Here is a 19,499-nt window from a genome sequence, read left to right on the forward strand (position 1 = left end):
CCTCGAGTGCTGTGTCCGGTTCTGGGCACCTTGTGACCAGAAAGACCTTGAGGAGCTGGAGCATGTCCAGGGAAGGGAACAGAGCTGGGGAAGGGTCTGGAGCACCAGGAGCAGCTGTGGGAGCTGGGGCGGGGGGGGCTCAGTCTGGAGAAAAGGAGGCTCAGGGGTGACCTCCTGGCTCTCCACAGCTCCCTGACAAGGAGGGTGCAGCTGGGGAGGTGTTGGGCTCTGCTCCCAGGGAACAAGAGAAAGGACAATAGGAAATGGCCTCAAGCTGTACCAGGGAGGTTCAGGTTGGACATCAGGAGAAGTTTCCTCACAAAATGGGTGATTAGACATTGGAAGGGGCTGCCCAGGGAGGTGATGGAGTCGCTGTTCTTGGAGGTGTCCAAGGAATGACTGGACGTGGCACTCAGTGTGCTGGGCTGGGTGACAAGGCGGGGATTGGTCAAAGGTTGGATTCCGTATCTCAGAGGTCTTTTCCAGCCTAAACAGTTCTGTGACTCTGTGATGATGTAAATATTGCAAGGAGGTATTTCAATCCTGGACACAGGTTCTAAGTTAATTAAAGGAGGGCAAGGATGCACAGCAAGGAAGAGTCTGGAGCTGCACTTGTGACTGGCACTGTTACCCTGGCCATGCCCCGTGTAGGACGGGCCGCAACAGCAGCATTTAATCCAGTTCAGCATCTCCCGCTGTCAGTGTTCTTAAATGTCCAATGTAGTTGCATTTTCTCCTCCCAAAAGTGGGAGAGCCGACACGCTTACAACTTTGCTTTACAAAACCCCCACCCGATTAATTAAAAATCCGCCTGCGCGGATGATGACAGTAGCTGCCTTCACCCCAGCCCGTTACGATGAGCAGTGACCAGAATGTGGAACTAACCCGCGTTTATTTCTTCCGCCAAGTCCAATGACGGCTTTGCGCTGCGGGGAACACGGTAAACATCAGCTCCAGCGGCTCTGCCAGGCTCAGCAGGAGCCCGGGGGCCTGCTGCCTCCCTTCAAAAGCCTCTTCCAAAGGGCTATACTTTCGGAGCAGGGCCCGGGGAGTGGCGAGGATCACCCTGTCCCCGCTCCCCTCCCGTCACCTCAGGCCACGGCCTCCTTCCCTCACTCAAGATGGCGCCCGCCGCGCTCTCCCCGTTTGCCCGGCCAGCACGGCTCCCGCTCTGCCCTCAGCCAACATGGCGCCTGCCCTCGTCCAACAGGGCGGCTCCCATTCGGGTTCCACTGTGCCCGCCCTCTGCGCGCTTCCGCGGCGGCTTCAGCGGCTTCAGCTCGCTCCACGCAAACATGGCGGAAGCGATTGCGGGCGTTTGAATTCCAGGGAAGCCGCCAAATCCGCGCACAAAGGCGCCGGGACAGCGTGGTCCATCCATGGATTCGCTGCCAGGGGAGGACCTGACGCTGCCGCTGGCGTTCGACGGCAGGTACGGAGGGAGCTGCGGGGCGGGGATGCGCTCAGGCAGCGCGGGTGCGTGTGGCGGGGCCGGGCCCGCGGGCGGGGGTCGGGGGACGAGCCCCCCGGGTGTTCTGCTCTCAGCGCTCTCCTCCTTCTTCCCCGACGTCAGCGGCCTCCAGCTGCCGGACACCTCCCGCGAGGACCCCCAGCCCGGCCCGCCCGGCGGACAAGGTAAGGCTGGATCGCGGCCGGAGCCCGCACACTCCTGCCCCGGCACGGTGCTTCGCGCTGGTCTCCAAACCTGCGGGAAAAACCGCAAACTTGCGGCAGAAAGGCCAAACAAAGGCTTTTAAGTGATGCGCTTTTTAAGGTAATTTTAGGGTTTTTGAGACCACGGAGCGTCAGCATCTCCTGGCGTCACTGGTGTGTGCTCGCTGCCTGTGGTCATTAGGGCTCTGAGCCTTACATAAGATGATCAGCGGTTTTGCGCAGCGTGTACTTAAAACACTTGGAATATCCAGTGAGGCCGTGCTGCCTGTTCACATTTTGCTCAGGGTTAGGGAAGTTGCACGCTGTGCATCATCCACTTCTTGCTATGAGGATTTATTCCTGACAGTGCACCTCATATAGCCTAATTCCAGTGTACATCATAATTTAAATGGGTGATGGAATTTGGGAGTTTAAGTGATAGAGAGCTTACTGTCATCAGAAAGAAATGTAGGTACTAATGTGTAATGTAAACAGAGGGCCAAGCAGTGCCTCTCTCCCTTCCCAAAAGGTTTTGTTATGTTTAGATTAGTGTAGACCTTTGCCAAATTGAAGCCCTACTTAGAGAGATTCTGCTGTCTGAACTTGTTCTGTCTTCTTCAATGTCTAGTGGTACCACACGTGGCAGAAGACACTGTCTCACCAACTCGAGCTCGGACCATGAAGGACTATGAAAATGTAAGCAGAACTTTTAATGTAAGACTCGGTGACAATTTATGGCCGAGGTATTTCCAGCATGTTGGCTGAAGTGTTGACTCTTAGTTTGTGTCAGTTGACACACAGCTGTTGGAGGTGTGACCAGGTGAATGTCCCTGTCCACCCTTTGAACCTCCATTTCTTAAGTGTTGCTTTCAAAAAGCTGAGGTGGGAATTTGTTGTTCAGAGCAGCCAACTGTTGTGAAACAAAATTGGCATCCTCTGCTCAAAAGCTCCTGCAGCTCACCAGAAACATCAGAACTTGGTTTGCACATCTGCTGTTGATTTATTTCAGGGAAGCATCAAGTTTATTTTCATTTAGGTTAGTGCAGGATTTGTGTTTTTAATTCATTGACTACAGTATAATGCCTTTTAACTTTATAGTAGGAGTGTGCTTGGAATGCTTGTGTAGTAAAAGTCTAGTATCATTGTGATGATTCTGTAGATTAAAGTATTTTGGCACTTACTGTAATATAAAGGAAAACATTAGATTTAAAAAACACACTACCTTTATTGGCTTTTTAAATTGAGTAAGATAGTTGTTTATATCTGCTGAATGATGATTTGATTGGGCTGTGTTGCAGGACAACTTCCCCGTTAAGGAGTAGAGGAAAGAACTTTAAGACATTTATTGTTGTGTGAAAAAGCGGTAGAGGGGAAAGCAATCTAAAATCTGAGATGAATGCTGCAGATAAAGGCTGTGGCTGCTGCCTTTGGGCTGTGTCAAGAGTCTGCAGTTTCAGTGCACTGCTGCTGTTACCTTTTGTGGCAATGCTGTGTTTGAAATGAATGTTTCTTATAAACTCTTTCATTTTCTTGTGGCCTTACATCCTCCTGAGGAGAAAGCTCTGCTCTTTGCTCAGAATTTTAAGCTTATTTTGGAAAGCCTTGGTGAAGGATGTTTTTTGCAGTGTGTATCTATTTCCCTTTCTTTCTTGTTCCTGTGTGTTGGCTGGGGTAGACAAGACACTGCCTTGGCATTAGTATGTGCTTATAATCTCTTACTGTGATGTGTGCCAAAGACCTCAATCCAGAATATACATTCTGCAAGTGGTTTACTAGCTGCAGGGTTCTTGGGCACAGGAAAAAAACTTCAGAACGGAGGAAAAACCTGTTGCTGTTTGTCCTGTGTGATGTAGAGCAGGGGCCTCCCCACAGGTCTGGCATTCTGATATGTTCAGACCCCTCATGTTAAACTGAGTTGTAAAACTTCCCATGGGATGAGAACTTTTATGGATGCCAGCAGTGTAATGAAGCTCAGAGATCCATTGACATGAAGGAAGAAGAATATACATTAAACAACATTAAACTTATTTCTGTAACTGTTGTTCATACAGGCTATAAGAAGGATGTAATGAAAAGAATGGGCTCTGGCCTTGTAGCTCGGAGAGAACAGGATGAATGTAATGACCCTTAAATGGGCTAAAAGGTGGATCCATGTAGGAAAGGTCCTTCAGTGTTTATACCTGGAGAAGATGCTGAACTGGATAATGTTGGACGTGCAGATTTTTGAATTATTTATGGTGTCCCACTTAGTTGCAATATAGAGGTAACCATCCTATGACAGAAAACCTGTTTACATGGGCAAAGTGAAAAGCTTCTCTAAGGAGGACCTTGTTATCGGTAACGAGGTGTTCATGAACAGAAAGGGTGATGGGTATCAAGTTAGGGAGCTGAGTAATAATGCTTGTGGGTTTCTTTCTTGTCTCTCCAAACCCACTTAGAGTTTTGCTGTAAATCTAAAACAGCCTTTGCAGTTGAAAACTGTTGTGCTGTGAAACCATAGCCACTGCTGACAGATCCCTTATGCACAAAACTGGCTCCATGCAGACTTGGAAAGGAGCTAATCTGAGCTAAGATTTGCTGCCATGCTGTTCATGCTGTGGAATATTCTGTGCAGTGTATATGTCATTGTCTTGGTTTTCATTCCTTTTGTTTAAATACAGAAATCAAAATGCATAAAGAATTAAGACTGAATCTTCAAATGTGTAAGTTCAGAGGGTTGCCATTAAAATCTTTTTGCAGTGTGAACTTTCTCACATTTTACACATTCTCTTTTATTAACCAATAACTTTTAAATTGTCTGCCTGCTCCAACTTTCATCCAAGAAAGTGAACATCAGAGATGACATTTGTTTCACTCCTTAGTTTATGATTACATAGTCTGTTTCATTTGCCTTTTGAAAATATTACCATTAAGCACTCTGGTTTATACATGTGACAAGAGTTGAAAAATGCTGAGTTCTTTTGAAATCATTTTTTCCTTTTGACTAAGAAATATATTGAATGTATGGAGATTAATTAGAAGTTCAGCTGGTACAACTTCAGAGTGTTTTTGTCACTTGGACTTTTTCTGAATGAGCTGGGACTGCTGGGATTGATCTACTGAATGATCTACCCTGGTTGCTTCATGGTGTGGGAATGAGCCATGAAGTTTATGTAGGATTTTTAGTTGCTTGGATGATTTTCACTTTTGTGAATAATGATGAGGCACCTTGCTGGGTAGGGATTATTAAACAGAATTGTTTGCAGATGCAGGTTCTGAGTGCAGTTACAGAGAGTAATCTTGGGTTTCACAAGCTAAGTATTTTAGAAATTGTATTGCTAATAATTTTTACAAATAGCACTGTACTGTTCTGGAAAAACCTACATAAATATTTTATTAGTGCCTGAGTAACATATTAGATTTCCATTTGCTGAAAGCATCTGGCACGGGACACAAGTCTTATTTGAATGAATGTTTTATGCTTAGTCTCTTAAAAAAGTTTAGGAGCAGACTCCTTTCTTTAATGAAACCATCAACTAAGTTACTGCTTCTACAAGGAAGGTTAAAAGTGATAAGCAATTTTTTCCCCAAAGAATTGCACTATGAATTATGGGGTGGCACAAAGGTTTTATTGTTGTTCGATTAGGCTCACTTGTGTGCTTGTGGCTTTTCTTGCTATGAATAAAGTTACCTGGGTCCCATTAATGAGGCTGCCTTCCCAGGTTTTTGCTTAGAAAATATTTGTTTCAACATGGTGTCTTGTATTTTGTTCAAGTTCTATCTTTTAGAAGAATTACTTAATGTTGTTAAATTAAAAAATCTCTCCTGAATTCTTATTGTGTAAAGTTAGTCAGTATTTTGATACTTTAGGAATATTCTAAAGGGCACAAGAATATGTATTATATATTTAATTAACACATTCACAATTGAATGTGTGTGTCACCCACATGTATGTACGAGTTTAACTATGGCGAATGGGTGGAATTCCAGTCTTGTTGCCGGTTAGGATTGTTCCTTTTTTTTTTTTTTTTTTTTTTTTTTTTTCTCCTTTTCTTTCTCTCGGAATTTTATCCCATTTGTTGCCGAAGAGCTGGGAACGACTGATACTTAAGAGACAAAGGATGTGGCTGTGGGGAGGAGGAGAAGGGGAAGGGTGCAGCTGGCTGCACTCTCTTAGCTGGGGAACTTTCTCTGGGGAAGAGCGGAGATACGGTGAGATTTTGGCTGGGCTCGGCTCCTCTCTCTCCTCTCTCGCTCTCGGCACTGGAGGAGGGGACAGTGCTGGTGCTGCTGTGGGGAGCAGTCGCTGCCACTGCGGAGTTCTGTCCTTTACTGCTTTTTATTATTTTTTTTTTTTTATTTCTTCTTTCACAGCAAATCACTGATTTGAAAAAAGAAAACTTCAACCTGAAACTTCGTATTTATTTTCTGGAGGAGCGAATGCAGCAGAAGTTTGATGGTCCCACTGAAGAAATCTACAAAATCGTAGGCATTTAGAATAACACCCTGGAACTGTGTCTCTTTTTGAAGAGTTTTTGTGGGGAGGTTGCCTATTTCACTTGTCTTCTTAGTCTTTTTTTGTTATTGGAAATTTTGGTGTGATTGTTTTATTCTGACCTTACCCTTTTCAGTAATAACAAGATTAAAGTGACCTAAACACTAAACAGGTGCTTTCCTCAGGTCTCTTTTCCATAATGGGATGGAAACTTGAGTCTCTCTTGATGCATGTTTCAGTAGTTAAGAACATAAATTGATGTTTGGGTACATCACAGTTTCATCTGAGTATTGCTGCCTGGTCTTCTCCACTGGTGATTTTTATGTAATTGCTGATGTGTTGAAATGGTGTTTGTCAGCTTCTGGGCCAAGGAGTTCTTTGTACAATTACATCATGAGAGGTTTCCTCAGGCTATAATAAAATAATTCTAAAATTACTGTTGATGAAATCAGGTTTTTAAAAGAAAATAAAATATCTTGTAGCTTAAGAAAAATATGCTTGGAAACCCTAGAAATTCCCAAACTGACATGCAGTACTCCCCATTAGAGCAGTTAAGTGTGCGTGTAGGGGATTTGTATTGCTTGAGTGCAATGGTCCTGAATGCTTTTGATATTTCTGAAAGGCTTGAACCTTGCAAAATATGCCTTTTAACAGCTAAGTGTCTATTCTTAGCCCACTGATACTTCATATTTGCTGGTCCAAGCAAAAAGTAATCTACACATTGCCAATAACTTTGGGGCTGGGTGATCTTCCAGTTCTCTCCAGGTATTTTCATTCTTTTGTCACAGAACATTGAGCTGAAAGTTGAGATAGAGAGTCTGAAGCGTGAACTACAGGAGAGGGAGAAGCTACTCATCAAGGCCTAGTAAGCACCAGTTTATTTCTTGATGTCCATTACTTAGGACTTGTTTCTATGTGTTTTTTTTTCCTAATGCATTAGGAATTGGAAGATCTGAAGGGCACTTATCTAGAAATGTCTTGTTCAAAACTAATCCAGGCTGGCAGCTGTTGATTGCCCCATGGGCCTCAATTGCGGTGGAATTTTCTTTGTTTTCCTGAGGACCAGATGAATTTTGTTTGATCTCTCCAGGTTGCTCAAAGGGTATTGCCGTGCTTTGAAGGGAGCCTTGCACAAGGTCATACTAGAAAGCAAAATTTAGGTGGCAGTCATGAAGGAGTGGTCATCTGATGTTGAGTAAGGAAACTCTACCTGTTCTTTTCCCACGAGATGTTAACAAATACTGAAAAGGCAAATGGAGAGATCTCAGCAGCTCCATATCTTCATTTATTTCAGTGCTGCTGCTTGTAGAAAACACAGTTCTGCTGAAGGTTTTATAGTGTATTTGGAAGCTTTAGATACATAAAGGAAATATTTCACTTTTTCATCATACATCTGAAATGCTTCTTTATCCACTGTGCCAAGGCTTGTATGTGGAACTCAATGGACACTACCCAAATTGCTGTACAGTCTGTAGATGTTTGTATTTAACCTTAAAGTGATAAGCATGTTCCAGAGAAGGTGGAAGGTGCTTGAGCATAATCCATCAGCCAGTGGCACCTGAAATGTGTTCCACGTTGCTATGCCCTGGGATTTATGTCTGTGTTACTGTCTTTCAGTAAGGCAGTTGAAAGCTTGGCCCAGGGTGGTGATGCTGAAGTGCAGCGTGGGACAGAGGCACAGAAGAAGATGCAAGAGATGGAGGAAATGCTGACTGGCAGAATAAACCTTCTGGAAGAGGTAAGTGGCCACAGCTGAAGGAATAATAAGAAATCACTGCTGGGTTTGTGCTGTTACCTGAGATTTGATACTGTGGTCAACCTATATTTTCATAATGTCTTTTTTCATTCCTCACTATCTATGCTTGAGATGGTTTATTACTGTATTTATTGCTGAGCCATTTCTGGTTACTTTACAGGGGAATTGTAGTGTAAATGGAAGGGACCTACAAGGATGATTGAAGTCCATTTAAAGTGAGCTCCTTGAGGGAGGAGGAAAGGGCAATTTCCATGACCTCTTATTTTAGTGGAACTGGCATTTCTGAAAGCATTCTTTGTGCTGTTGAATTGGTAGAGAAGTTCTTAAATTGCTTCCTCTGTCCCAAATCAGTCAGTCAGGCTGGTGTTTCCCAGATCTGATAGGTTGAAGAGCAGATTTTCTAATCTCATGGAGATCAACTATATTCTGTAGCCCAAAGATAGTGTTGGCCTCTGACATTAATTGTATTCTGCTTATGAATTCAAACACTGCAGTGTGGTTTTAGTCACAGGTTTACACAGCACCATGTAATTATATAGATCCAGGGAGTGCTAACAAAGATCAATTTCCTTCAGAGTTCTGGATTGACAGGTGAATGTTGGCAAAACAGCTTTTCAGGAGAGGGGCTGAGTGGGGAAGTTCACTGGTGAAGGAGCTTTTCCTCTCCCTCCCCCAAAGAAATACTTTTTAATTTAGATGTGAAAGCAAGAGGGGTATGACTTGTTAGGCTACAAGGAGGCTTTTATTCCATAAGAAGCTAAATTGGGTGAGCACAGCAGGGAAACTTACAGTGTAAAAATGAAGATCTGAATCAAATTTGATGTAGTATAAGGCAAGTGTCTTTTTTTTGGCATTCTCCATTTCTGTGAGTTGGGTCACCCAGAGGAAGTTGACTGAAATCCGTGGCTGTTATCTCAAATTTCTTTTGCTGTTCAAGAGAAAAATGTCTGGTTCATACTTTATCAGTTCTTTCCAACATCATTTATAATATTGTAAGACAGTTTCAGTTAGCTACAGTGAGCTTTGGAATATTAATTTTATTGAACAAAAAAAGCCCTTATTTAACCTCTTTAATTTAAGTGCAGCTTTTTATTATGGTAGTGGGAGGACAGTGGGACAAAACCATGTTATAATTGCTAAATCTAAAATCATAGCATAGGGGTACTTTTGTTTCCAGTTCTGCTATCAGTTAGGGTATTATTTATTTCTTTGCAACCAATTTCCCTTCTTTCTGTACCACAGAAAGTGGATTAATCTTGAAAATGCAGACACAGAGTTCAGAAGCATTTACAAATAGCTTGAAATACTTGGTAAAAGTTCCTAAACTAGACATCCTGATGTATGTTGGGTAGAAGAAACTTCAGTATGTGAAAAAATTAATGAGCATTTAGTTCTTACAGGCATCAAGATTGTGTGTTTTAATTTCAGAATCTTAAAGCTGCCCAAGAAGAGGTGGAAAAAGCCCTTGCAATGACAGAGAAGGAGAAAGCTCTGAGAATTGCTGCTGAGCAGAAACTTGCTTCAATTATGAGTGCCCCAGCCAAGGATGTGGACAAGGTTACAGAAGCTGAGAAAGACAGGTCAGAACTGTTGAGAGTAATGTTTCTAACTGCTGGAATTCTTTATTGTTAAAGTGTGAAGAGTCAGCATGGGTTTGGGTTTGATCAGTTTGGTCCTACCCTTGGGTACAGGAGACTTACTGGCCATCTATGGAGTGAACAGCGACCAGTTTAGTAGCTTTGTGTAGCAAAGTCGTCTTTAAAAGTTCTCTGAAAGCCTAAAAGGGTCAGGATGTGTGAAACACAAACTCCTAGGTCAGGCAGGTAAATTTAATGGGAAGAGAAGCACTGTTAGAAATACTTTTACAAGCCAGGTTACAAAACATGAGGAATCAGGAATGGCATCTTATGCTGCAGAGTTTTCATGTGTAACACTCAGGTCTGTCAGAAAACATTGTTATTGTTCTTGGAACACTGGAAGTGTGAAGATGTGCATTGGCAAAAGGCAACATCACTGACCTGACTTGTTTTTAGTGTTTTTTTTTCCGTTTTGTTTATGTGAAATGAGAACCAGCTTAGATACAAATTTAGATGAAACTGAGTACTCGATGGACACTTGGTGAAGGCATGTAAGGATGTGGTGTGTGAACTAAGAAAGGAAAGAGATTAATAAGGTTTTTGTGTGTGCTGTAAAGGACAATGCAAGTAAAATATTGAAACTTAACTGTTGATATTTGAAGTAGTATTGGAGGAAAATAATGAGCACTTTGCAGATAGCTCAACCCTGTTTGCTTGTGTTAAGGTTACAGCACTTTTTCACGTTTTCCAGGGTTATGAAAGTCCTCCCTTGAGTTCTGCAAGTATTGTCTTGAGTCTTCACTTAGAGGAGTTGTCTGCAAGATTTACTGCAATGACTGGAGAATTTGTGGTAGATGGTGCAAGATTAATATTTAAAATCATATCATTTTAGGCTTATAGAGCAACTGAATCTGTCACTGAAAAGTAAAGAAGCTCTAATTCAGCACCTTGAAAAGGAAAAGTCTCAGAGTGGCTCTTCCGATGGGAACTTGCCAGCAGAACAAATCAGAGAACTTACCATTGCTTTGAGGCTTGAAAAGGATGGGGAGATAGAGGTGAGGAAACTGTCTGACCAATTATATGTTATAAATCTCATGGGGGGGAGGACTTTAAAGGTTTTGTGCAGGACGCTATGTGAGTGACATCAGCCAATTTTTTAAAATATTATTTCCTCCTCCATTTTCTGGTTCCTTACCATTCACGGTTTATGCTGTGGCTTGGTTGGCAATATTCATCCTTATTTATCCATTCATTCAGTGAGAGGTGGTGTTTCCCACTGACTTTATGCTTCTGTAATAGATACTGTGCAATTGCTTTACAGAAGTATATATTAGAGAAATCCTGGATGTTAATAGATCCCTCACTGGATGACATAACTGCTATAAAAGTTAAGAATGTGACTTGAGAGTTTGTTCTTGGGAAGTGTCTCTGCTGTTATGGTCTGGTAAAAAAGCTGTGGTAAGGGAGGTAGGCATAAAAAGATCTCATGAAATAAAGTGCAAAGTTTACCCTTTAGCTTACAAAAGGTGCAAGAATCACTCTTCTGTTTCACTTGGCTCCTAAATAGGAAGACAGAGATCCTGAAAGCTGGAATGTAGAAGGAGGTCCTGAGGCTTGTTGTCTTTTTTTTCTATTGGTTATTCAAAGAAGAAATTAAAGCTGGCAGAATTAAGAAAGTTAATTATGGAGGCTGTCAGGCATCTGAGAATTTTTCTTCCCTTTTGGTTTGAAACTTAATATTGCTCAGCTCAGTACCTACACACTTTTTTTTTTGTCTGTGTCAGGAATCTTTTATGATTGAATTGATTACAGGTATTAAAAGTTTTCGGTTCTGGGTGATCTTGCAATTAAATCAATCTGTGCCAGGAAAAAGCACCCTGATTTCACAAGAGTATTTGTGTGTCAAGGTGAAAACAGCATCATCTGTAATCATTTCACAGGAGGTGGACAGAGTACATATGATCATTTGGGGTGCAGTATTGGAGAAAAAAATCTGATGAATACCTCTGCACAACTCTGGTTTTATGTATGATTACTTTTTTAAAACAAATAATTCTGTAACCTCCCCAGGGAAAAGTGCTAATTAAAATCTCTCTTGATAAAAGCATCTTGCTGACAAAGATAAATGTCACATAAAAATGCACCTCTGTTCACTCAGCAAGTGCAGTTGTTCTGTCTCACTGAGCATGTTTTGTGGAGTTTTCTTTTCTTTTTTTTCTTTTTAATGTGGACTGGCTTATTTCGTGCCCAGGGCTTTTAAGCTCATTTTACTTCACTTTATTGCTTAATGAGTTGTATTTGTGTTGAGAATGAATTGAAGTGACCATAACAAATGTTTTGTTCTTATAGGCTCTTAGAATGGAGCTTAAAAATGAGAGAAATTCCTTTGAAAAAAAAATTCAGGTAAGTTCCAGTTTTTCTCCTGTTTCCTTGGCCCCTTACAGTGTGTGTTGGGCTCCCTCTGTTATCCTTTCATAGGCCCAGGAGGCCTTGACTTCAAGAGAAGCAGAACAGTTCCTCTGTTAAATTCTCTTTTATATGGGGTGACAGGAGGACCCCTCCTGTTTTTGAAGCAATTTTCAGGAAAGCTGATAGAGACACTCATCAAATATTGAAGGTGATGCTCATGTCCTGCCCCCTTCTTATAGAATATTCGAGGCACATCTTTAAGATGCTGCCTCTCATTTTGGGGACTGTATTTTATGTTGGTAATCTGAGTAATAAGCTCCAAGAACTCTGAGGGAATGTACTTATTGATGTGCAATTACAGTATGTCTTAGTGGGAAGTTAATGCAACTTTCACATAATCTAATTTAGTCACTCCAAGAAGAGATACAAGAAAGAGAAAATGAGCTTGCTGTTGAAAAGAAGAATGGTTTGAAAAGGGATAAAACTATCCAAGGACTAACTGTTGCCTTAAAAGCAAAGGAAAAAGAGGTAGGGTGATTGTGATCTTGCTGGTTTGTTGAAGTACCACTGGGGTGGGGGGTTGGGGAGGGGAGGGAGTGTTTTGTGTGTGTGTGGGGCAGGGTCTGTTCTCACTGTAACCATGAGGAGGCTTCTAGTGGGTCCCTGTCACTGCTGTCATCTCTCTAAGCAGTTTTGTTTGTCTGCAGTTTGGGCTCTTGGACTGGAGGAGAGAGGAGAAAGTTAAGTATCCTTCTCCCTTAAGAACGTTAAAGAAAAATGTTTTCAGCTGCATGTTGATTTTTATCAGCTCTGAGCACCACTTAGAAGATCCAAGGGGTATTTTATGTTGTTGAGTAAGTGGAGCTGTCAAAGGCAGCTAAAATAAGAGAGGTCAACGTCAGCTGAAGTTCAGATTATGTGGAAGAGTGGGAAATACTTCACTTGAGGGATAGGCAGTCTAGTGAGTGTATAAGAGCGAGAATTTCTTTATATAAGATTTACTATGATGCATTTGGTGTTCTTGAAAGTGTTTTTTGTAGTTGGATGAATGGATAATGAGATGGGGTAGAAATTACTGCGTCAGCATCCCTTGGAAATAACTCTTCCTACATAGTATTCATTTTACTTTTTTTAAAGAATGAGGAGCTGGGTTCTGAAATTGAAGAGTTAAATGCTTCATTGGCTAAGGCAAGAGAGGCAACTCACAAGGCACATGTCCAAAAATTCAAGGTAAGAGCAAGCAATTTGTTGTGATTTTCCCCACTCCTGCTCCTCCCTTCTGTGTAATTCCACACAGCAGACAGTGCTTGCTATCTTTGAAAGCAGAGGAATGGAAATTAGTTTAAAATGTTGTTTTAAAATGATAAATTTTTTCTACTTTGAAAAAAATTTCCCAAATCAAATTATTTGAAAAATAGAATGTTAAAATGTCAGATAACTTACCTTGGTTCTCTTCCTTGCTTTTTGGTTTTTTTTAATTCTAAACCAACTGCAAATCTTTAAGGGAGAAACATGTAATATCAAAATAAGTTATAAATAAAGACACAAATTGTCGGGAAGCTGAGATTATCTTGAGCTTTTTTTTCTGGACCTGTTATTTTTTTCCCCAAAGTATGGTGCCAGCACAGGCTTCCTATTAGCAGAGTTAAACTGGCTGTGAGACACCTGCTTGGAATTATTTATATAATAAGTGTGAAACCAGCATTTATAAAATAGTGGAATGTTATTTGTGAAAATTTGATTTGGTACTGCTTTTTTTGTGTGTGTGAAGGAGAAAAAGGGCTTTATGATTTTTGAGACCTTGATGATTTTTAAAAAATTCTAAGTTTTAAAAGCATGCAACTGATCCCTCCTGTCCACAGAATCCACATTGCAGAGCAAGTCCTTTTCCTCAGTTCTCTGCTCCTTAGCTACAACCTTGAGTTGAAGGCAGTTCTCTGTGAGTAAATCGTGCTGCAGAGCTCACTGCTCCTGTCACCTCTGCTGTGAGCTCCAGGGCCAGTTGTAGCAGTATGTGGTGGGGAAGAACACAAAATAGGCTTATGTCAAGGGCAGGGCTGGAGTCACCATCCCTGGAAATGTTCCAAAAATGTGTGGCTGTGGCACTTGAGGACATGGGTTGGTGGTGAATGCCATGCTGGTGCTGGGTTGGCAGCTGGACTCAAATCTTAAAGGTCTTTTCCAACCTTAATTTCATGAAAGACTCAGTAACTTCCTGCCCTAGTCCAGATTGAAACTGGACTCTACTCCAAAAGTAGAGTTTTATGTAATTATTGCTTTGTGAATCAGTAATACTGCCATGATCTTGTTTGCACGGTGGACTCCTTTGCATATAAACCTTTCTCTCTCTCATTCTTTGTTACCTCAGACTTCCTTAGCCTGCACTGGATGTCGTGGAAGGTTTTGTTGCATCAGTAGAGGAAATTTTATTGTTACACTTTCCTTGTTTTGTTGTTTCACTGTTTCTTTGCAACACCAATTCTGAAAGGCTGGGAAGAGGGGCAGGGTTGTGGGTTTGGGTGCAATGGGAGTAAGGACTCCCAGGCTCTACAAAACCCACTTCTGGAGCCTGACTGCTGTTTTGTGTTTCAGGGTGCTGCAGATTATCAGGCTCTGCTGATGGAAAAGGAGACCCTGCTGGCAGAGCTGCGCTCAGAGAACCTCACAAAGGACGCTGAAAATCGCAGGCTACAAAGGATAATTAAAGTCACTGGTCAAGAGCTGAGTGATCTGAATTTGCAAAGAGAGAAAATGGAGAAGGAGCTGGATGAAGCACAACTACAGAAGAGCAGAAGTGACAAAACCATTAATGTTATTATCACATTTTTGCTTTATTTTCTAAAGTCTAGAAATAATTCAGTGCTTTAGCAGGTCCTTTTCTAACAAAATTAGGTTTTTAATTTAAATAACTTTTGGGAGGGAAATACCTGACACTGCCTAATGCTGTGTATGAAGACTGAGGAAAATTCTGGCACATAATTTGCAAAGAATAATATTTTAAATATAATTTTGATAGTTAGGTCCTAGGAAAAACCCATTAACCTTTAAAATTAGTAAATAGTTACTCTTGATTCCAGTTTTTCTGGTGGGAAAATCTGAATATGCATGATGATGTATGTTTACATTTCTGCCATATTTATCTTGTTGCATGTCTGTAGATTATCTTAAATTTCACTACTCTAAACTCTCTTTTAGTTGTGACCTGGAACCAAACCTCAGCCTGCCCTCCTAGCAGGGTCACTGCAAAGGCTGTATATTAAATAACTTCTGCTTGTAAAAGCCCAAAGCACAGGATTAATTGATCACAATTTAACATAAAAAATGAGGTGCTGTTCATTAATTTTGCTGCTTCATATTCTGTTGAGGGTTTTTACCTTGCTGTGGGCATTCAGATAAGCTCTCCTGCTCGCAGCACTCACAGCTGATGCAACAAAGTGAATGATTAGGTTTCTCCTTTTCTTCCTTTGGAAGAAGGATGCCCCTTCTGCTGAGGCTTTGACACAAAACAGTTTTCACCTGTATGCTTTGTCATGTGGATTTTGCTAAAGTCTTCCCACTTTTGCTTCCACGAGGGCAGCATTTACATAATGAGCAGAGTCCTGCTTGCATCCAGAGTCTGATCCTCCTCAGTTGGGGATTAGTCTCCTGCTGTATTAAATTACACAAAAGATTTAATGAGCCTGTCTTTATTCACTAGATGTTTTGGTTCCATTATTAAATAAGGACCTTAATAAAGCTGGGAGATCTGGAAACTGCTGCTCCTGCACTATTCCTTAAAACCAGCAGAGGGGTCTCTTTACCTACAAACAAATTAAGTTCCTCTTCCCCTCGTACACCCAATTTCACGCATTTTTGTTTGATTGTCAACTGTGGTTTGGCTGCAGTCACAAAATCTCAGTCTTTGGCATGCTTTGAGATTTCTTCAGGGCGTTGAGGTTAAGGAGAGTGAGAACAGATCGCTCTTGTCAGTAAAACAGCCACAAAGAGCATTTATTGATTTGAAGTATTTTATATTTAACTGTCTTTTCTATTCAGATTTTTTTTCATCTTCCAGAGCAGCTAGAATATAACTGTACAGGAAAGACAGGAAAAATAGGACTGAGTGGGGAGTTGCTGGGGGATTTGATGTTACCTGGATTACAGAAGCCCTATTTGACTCCATTATGTCCACGTTTTTCATGTAAATGATGAGCTTCTTGGGGAAAAGCATTCCTGCCAAAAGATGAGCAGTCTTACAAAAATTATATCCCTAACCTATTTCCTACTCCTTGCAGAACAGCTGCTTCAATTTCAGAGCTGCAAGCCCATTGGATAGAACCACATTGCCTGTGAAGTGTTGCCCATTAAGTAGTAGATATGTGTGAGTTAAAAAATGCTGTGAGATTTTGCTCTTTGACGAATAGAAAACTGCTTTGGTGATCTGGTGCAAGCTTTTTGAGACAGCCTTAAAAACTCGGTTCTATTTATGCTCCAAGATGTCTATTTATCAATGTTTCTATTTTGTTAGAATAAAGTTAGCAAAAAAGTGTATAAACTGTAGAAAATGCCCTCAATATCTATAATGAACTGCTGTCCTAGCTTTTCCCTCATAGAGAAATTTGCAGTGACTTTCCATATACTGTAATTGGGGTAATGCTAATTTTTGTGCATATTCATTAAAAAAACCCCAAACACCCCAACAAACAACCCCCCTGAAATGTATTTCTGGCCTACTGTAAACCCAGTTTATCTGGACATGAACTGGGCATTACTGACCTGCAAGGGAAGAAGGTGAAACTAAATCAAGTAAGACTGTTCAATGTGAGCTGATCATCCAGATCATAGACTTTGTCCAATATTAGGAGTTTCCTGGATTAATGGGTTTAGGTATTCTTGAACCATGTTCTTGCCTCAGGGTGGGCAACTTTAAAAGGTATCTGAAAGAGCTTTTAAAAGCTCGTTCAGTTCTGTACTTTCCAAAAGCTGTTGTTAAGTATCACTTTTAAGCATCACTGGCAAGATGCTGTTAAACATCACTTAAAGCTCTTTGAAACAAGAAGCTTTGGACTTAAATTTTAACACACTAATGGTGAGGAATAAATATCTCATCCTTGATGTTGTTCATGGCTACCATGTTACTGTGCCTGTAACAGGGATGGAGTGCTTCTTCCTCAAGAAGTTTGTTCAAATTTACATGATTAAACACTTCACATATCCATTCTCTCTCCGGGCCTAAATGTAGACAATTAAAGTGTATTTACTAGATATTCATATTTGATCAGTTGGTTGGGGAAATGCAGAATAACTCATTAGGCAGAATTTATTATTTAGTCTTCCTAGCTGTAGTTTAGCCTGAGAGGGAGGTTTTGGAACTTCACAACTTAATTATTCACCAAACTGGTTTTCATCTGACAAGAAGGGGGAGGCATCTGCTCCAGTCTTTGATATTACAGTGTTTCACATTCATTTTTCTTAGTTCAGCTATCATTAATCATAGGAAAATCTCTTGGGGAAAAGGTTGGCAGAGGGAATTGCAAAGTTTATGCTCTGAGAGCTGTAGGTGCTATATTATCCTTGCAAGTCAGCGTATAGAAACCAATAGATTTTCTCCCAGACAATTTGAGTGGTCAATGAGTTCAAGCAACCTGCTACAGTGATGGATAGTTTAGTGTGTTACAGAATTCCAGCTCATGCAAAGAAGGTAATTTTCAGTCTCACCTCTAGCTTTCTTTGGGAAGGATCTTAGGGAGTTATGGGGGCAGAAATAGTAGAGGCAAAGTTATGTGCAAATTGCAAATCTCGCACGGGCTGTTTTACTTTTTCCACAATTGCATCCCTTGTCAGTCCAGCTCTTTCCATAAACCTGGCCATTACACAGTTTTGCTGCTTTAAAGGGTGAAACCTGGTTTCTGCACCTGACAAGTGCTGGGCACCAAGAGGACTGAGATGAGATAATGGGTGGAGTAGAGTTGCTGTAGCAGCATCTTTCTACCTCTGCATGTCTGTTGTCTTCAAGCTGCTTGTGCTTTTCATTAAGATGAGTCACTGTATTGGTCACTTGAAGTTACAGGACAGATGAAAAGTCCCCTGAAGTTTAGTTACAGGTAATGTGTCAGTTAAAGCTGTTCAGTAATGTAATAGTATAAAAGTAACATTTAAAAAGGCCAAGGAGTGACCTCTGCAGTGCAGGGAATGTGATAACACTGCTGTTGATCCTTAGCTTCCAATTCCAGTACTGTGTGGGAATAGACTTAATGTGACCCACTTGAAGAGCTCCGTAACTCGGAGCCAAAAGCCTTTGCAATTATCAGGCCTTGCACTACTTCCCTCTGCAGTTTGCATTTATAGGCAGCAGTTAGGGAAAAACAGGAACATATGGGAGGGTTTGGGTATCTAGACAAAACTTGGACCTGGTTCTGCTGTTCTTCAGTTTTCTTAGTTCTTTTGCTCCTGAAAAAAATTAGTTTGCAGAACTGAAGGTCTGGGTGTAATCATTCTTTGAATAACATTTGAGGGGGTTTTGGGAGCTGTTAGGCATTTCTTAGCTGAATTGTGGGGATGAAGCTAAAATGGAGAAAGTAAATCAAAAGGCTTTGTAAATGACATTTTGCATTTAATGTGCAAAATAAATAAAACACTGAGGTAATAAAGTGATGTTAAGGATTTGATGTGAATCTGCATGAAGCAAAGTAATTAAGTCAAGAAAAGGACGTAAAACGGTTTGTAAAGAGACTGCAATTAAAATGTCACTAGTGCTATTTCTTTGGACTTAGAATAAGAAACAACTACTAAATTTTAAATCCCTGTGGAGGTAAAAGTAAAATTTGCAGGTGACTGCCATATGTGCAAACTGTTGAAAGGGCTTATGCTGCTTCACAAATGGGCCCTTTTGGGGAATAAATAGAAAACATTTATTTGAAGAGGTAGGCTGTGTTACCTGGTTCTTTGGGTCTGAACAGAAGTTTAGATAGTATAAAGTCTCCTGTAAGTTTTAATTGTTTAACTTTGGGCAACAGCTCTTGTGTTACAAGTTTCTACCTCTTTTTTCCACACAATCTGTGCAGTAAATGCAGAGGAAAAGTTTATAAAATGAGGCTGGTGTCTATGCAAGCTTTGCCTCCTTCAGCTGACAGTGTTGAAACTTCCAACAAACCAGCAAAAATGTTGGAATTTACACAAAACAGTGGTGGTGGGAGAGAAGGTGGAAGGACAGAGAAGCCATGTTGGAAATTTTTCTACTGCCCTGTGCTCTTAAATATTTTCTACTCTTAACTGTGAGCTGACTATAAATTTTGTGCTAATAATCTCATCTATTCACATAGATGTAGTGATTGTCCTGGTTGGTGGCAGAATGTAAGGAATAGGAATTTTTTGATGTTACTTCTTGGAACCCAAGGCTTTGTTGGGTGGCCATACTTTGAAACCCCATGGAGAGCTGTGTTTTCAGAGTTGGATTTTCAGATGGAGTGGGACAGGATCTGTAGGGTTGCAGAGGAGAGCTGTGATTGTGGTGCAACCCAGGGCCTGCTGCTCTTCCATTGCAGCATTCCATGTTGGTCCTAACAGATCTCGGAGTCCTTTGGACTCGCTGCTGTGTAGAAGCTGTTCTAAGAGATTGTTCCTGTGGTTTAGGAGCAGAATGGACAAGGAG

At 41.2% G+C, this 19,499-nt stretch overlaps 1 protein-coding gene across 2 annotated transcripts in view; it reads left to right on the forward strand.

Annotated features, from left to right (window-relative positions):
- Positions 1 to 1,275: 1,275 nt before the first annotated feature.
- CDK5RAP2 (CDK5 regulatory subunit associated protein 2) overlaps positions 1,276 to 19,499 on the forward strand; it is a 72,639-nt gene continuing 54,415 nt past the window's right edge. Inside the window, exons 1-12 of one of the 2 annotated variants that reach the window (XM_082295095.1) lie at positions 1,276 to 1,432; positions 1,574 to 1,635; positions 2,282 to 2,349; positions 6,007 to 6,117; positions 6,916 to 6,992; positions 7,745 to 7,865; positions 9,312 to 9,463; positions 10,353 to 10,515; positions 11,810 to 11,863; positions 12,278 to 12,397; positions 13,007 to 13,099; positions 14,462 to 14,680. In XM_082295095.1, the coding sequence (XP_082151221.1) occupies positions 1,380 to 1,432; positions 1,574 to 1,635; positions 2,282 to 2,349; positions 6,007 to 6,117; positions 6,916 to 6,992; positions 7,745 to 7,865; positions 9,312 to 9,463; positions 10,353 to 10,515; positions 11,810 to 11,863; positions 12,278 to 12,397; positions 13,007 to 13,099; positions 14,462 to 14,680 (1,293 nt within the window). In that variant the 5' untranslated portion in view covers positions 1,276 to 1,379. Of the gene's footprint in view, positions 1,433 to 1,573; positions 1,636 to 2,281; positions 2,350 to 6,006; positions 6,118 to 6,915; positions 6,993 to 7,744; positions 7,866 to 9,311; positions 9,464 to 10,352; positions 10,516 to 11,809; positions 11,864 to 12,277; positions 12,398 to 13,006; positions 13,100 to 14,461; positions 14,681 to 19,499 lie in introns of those variants that run through there. The other variant, XM_082295096.1, reaches the window with a different exon arrangement.

Source organism: Coloeus monedula, assembly GCF_965178545.1.
Source record: "Coloeus monedula genome assembly, chromosome: 21".
NCBI classification, from domain to species: Eukaryota; Metazoa; Chordata; class Aves; order Passeriformes; family Corvidae; genus Coloeus; species Coloeus monedula.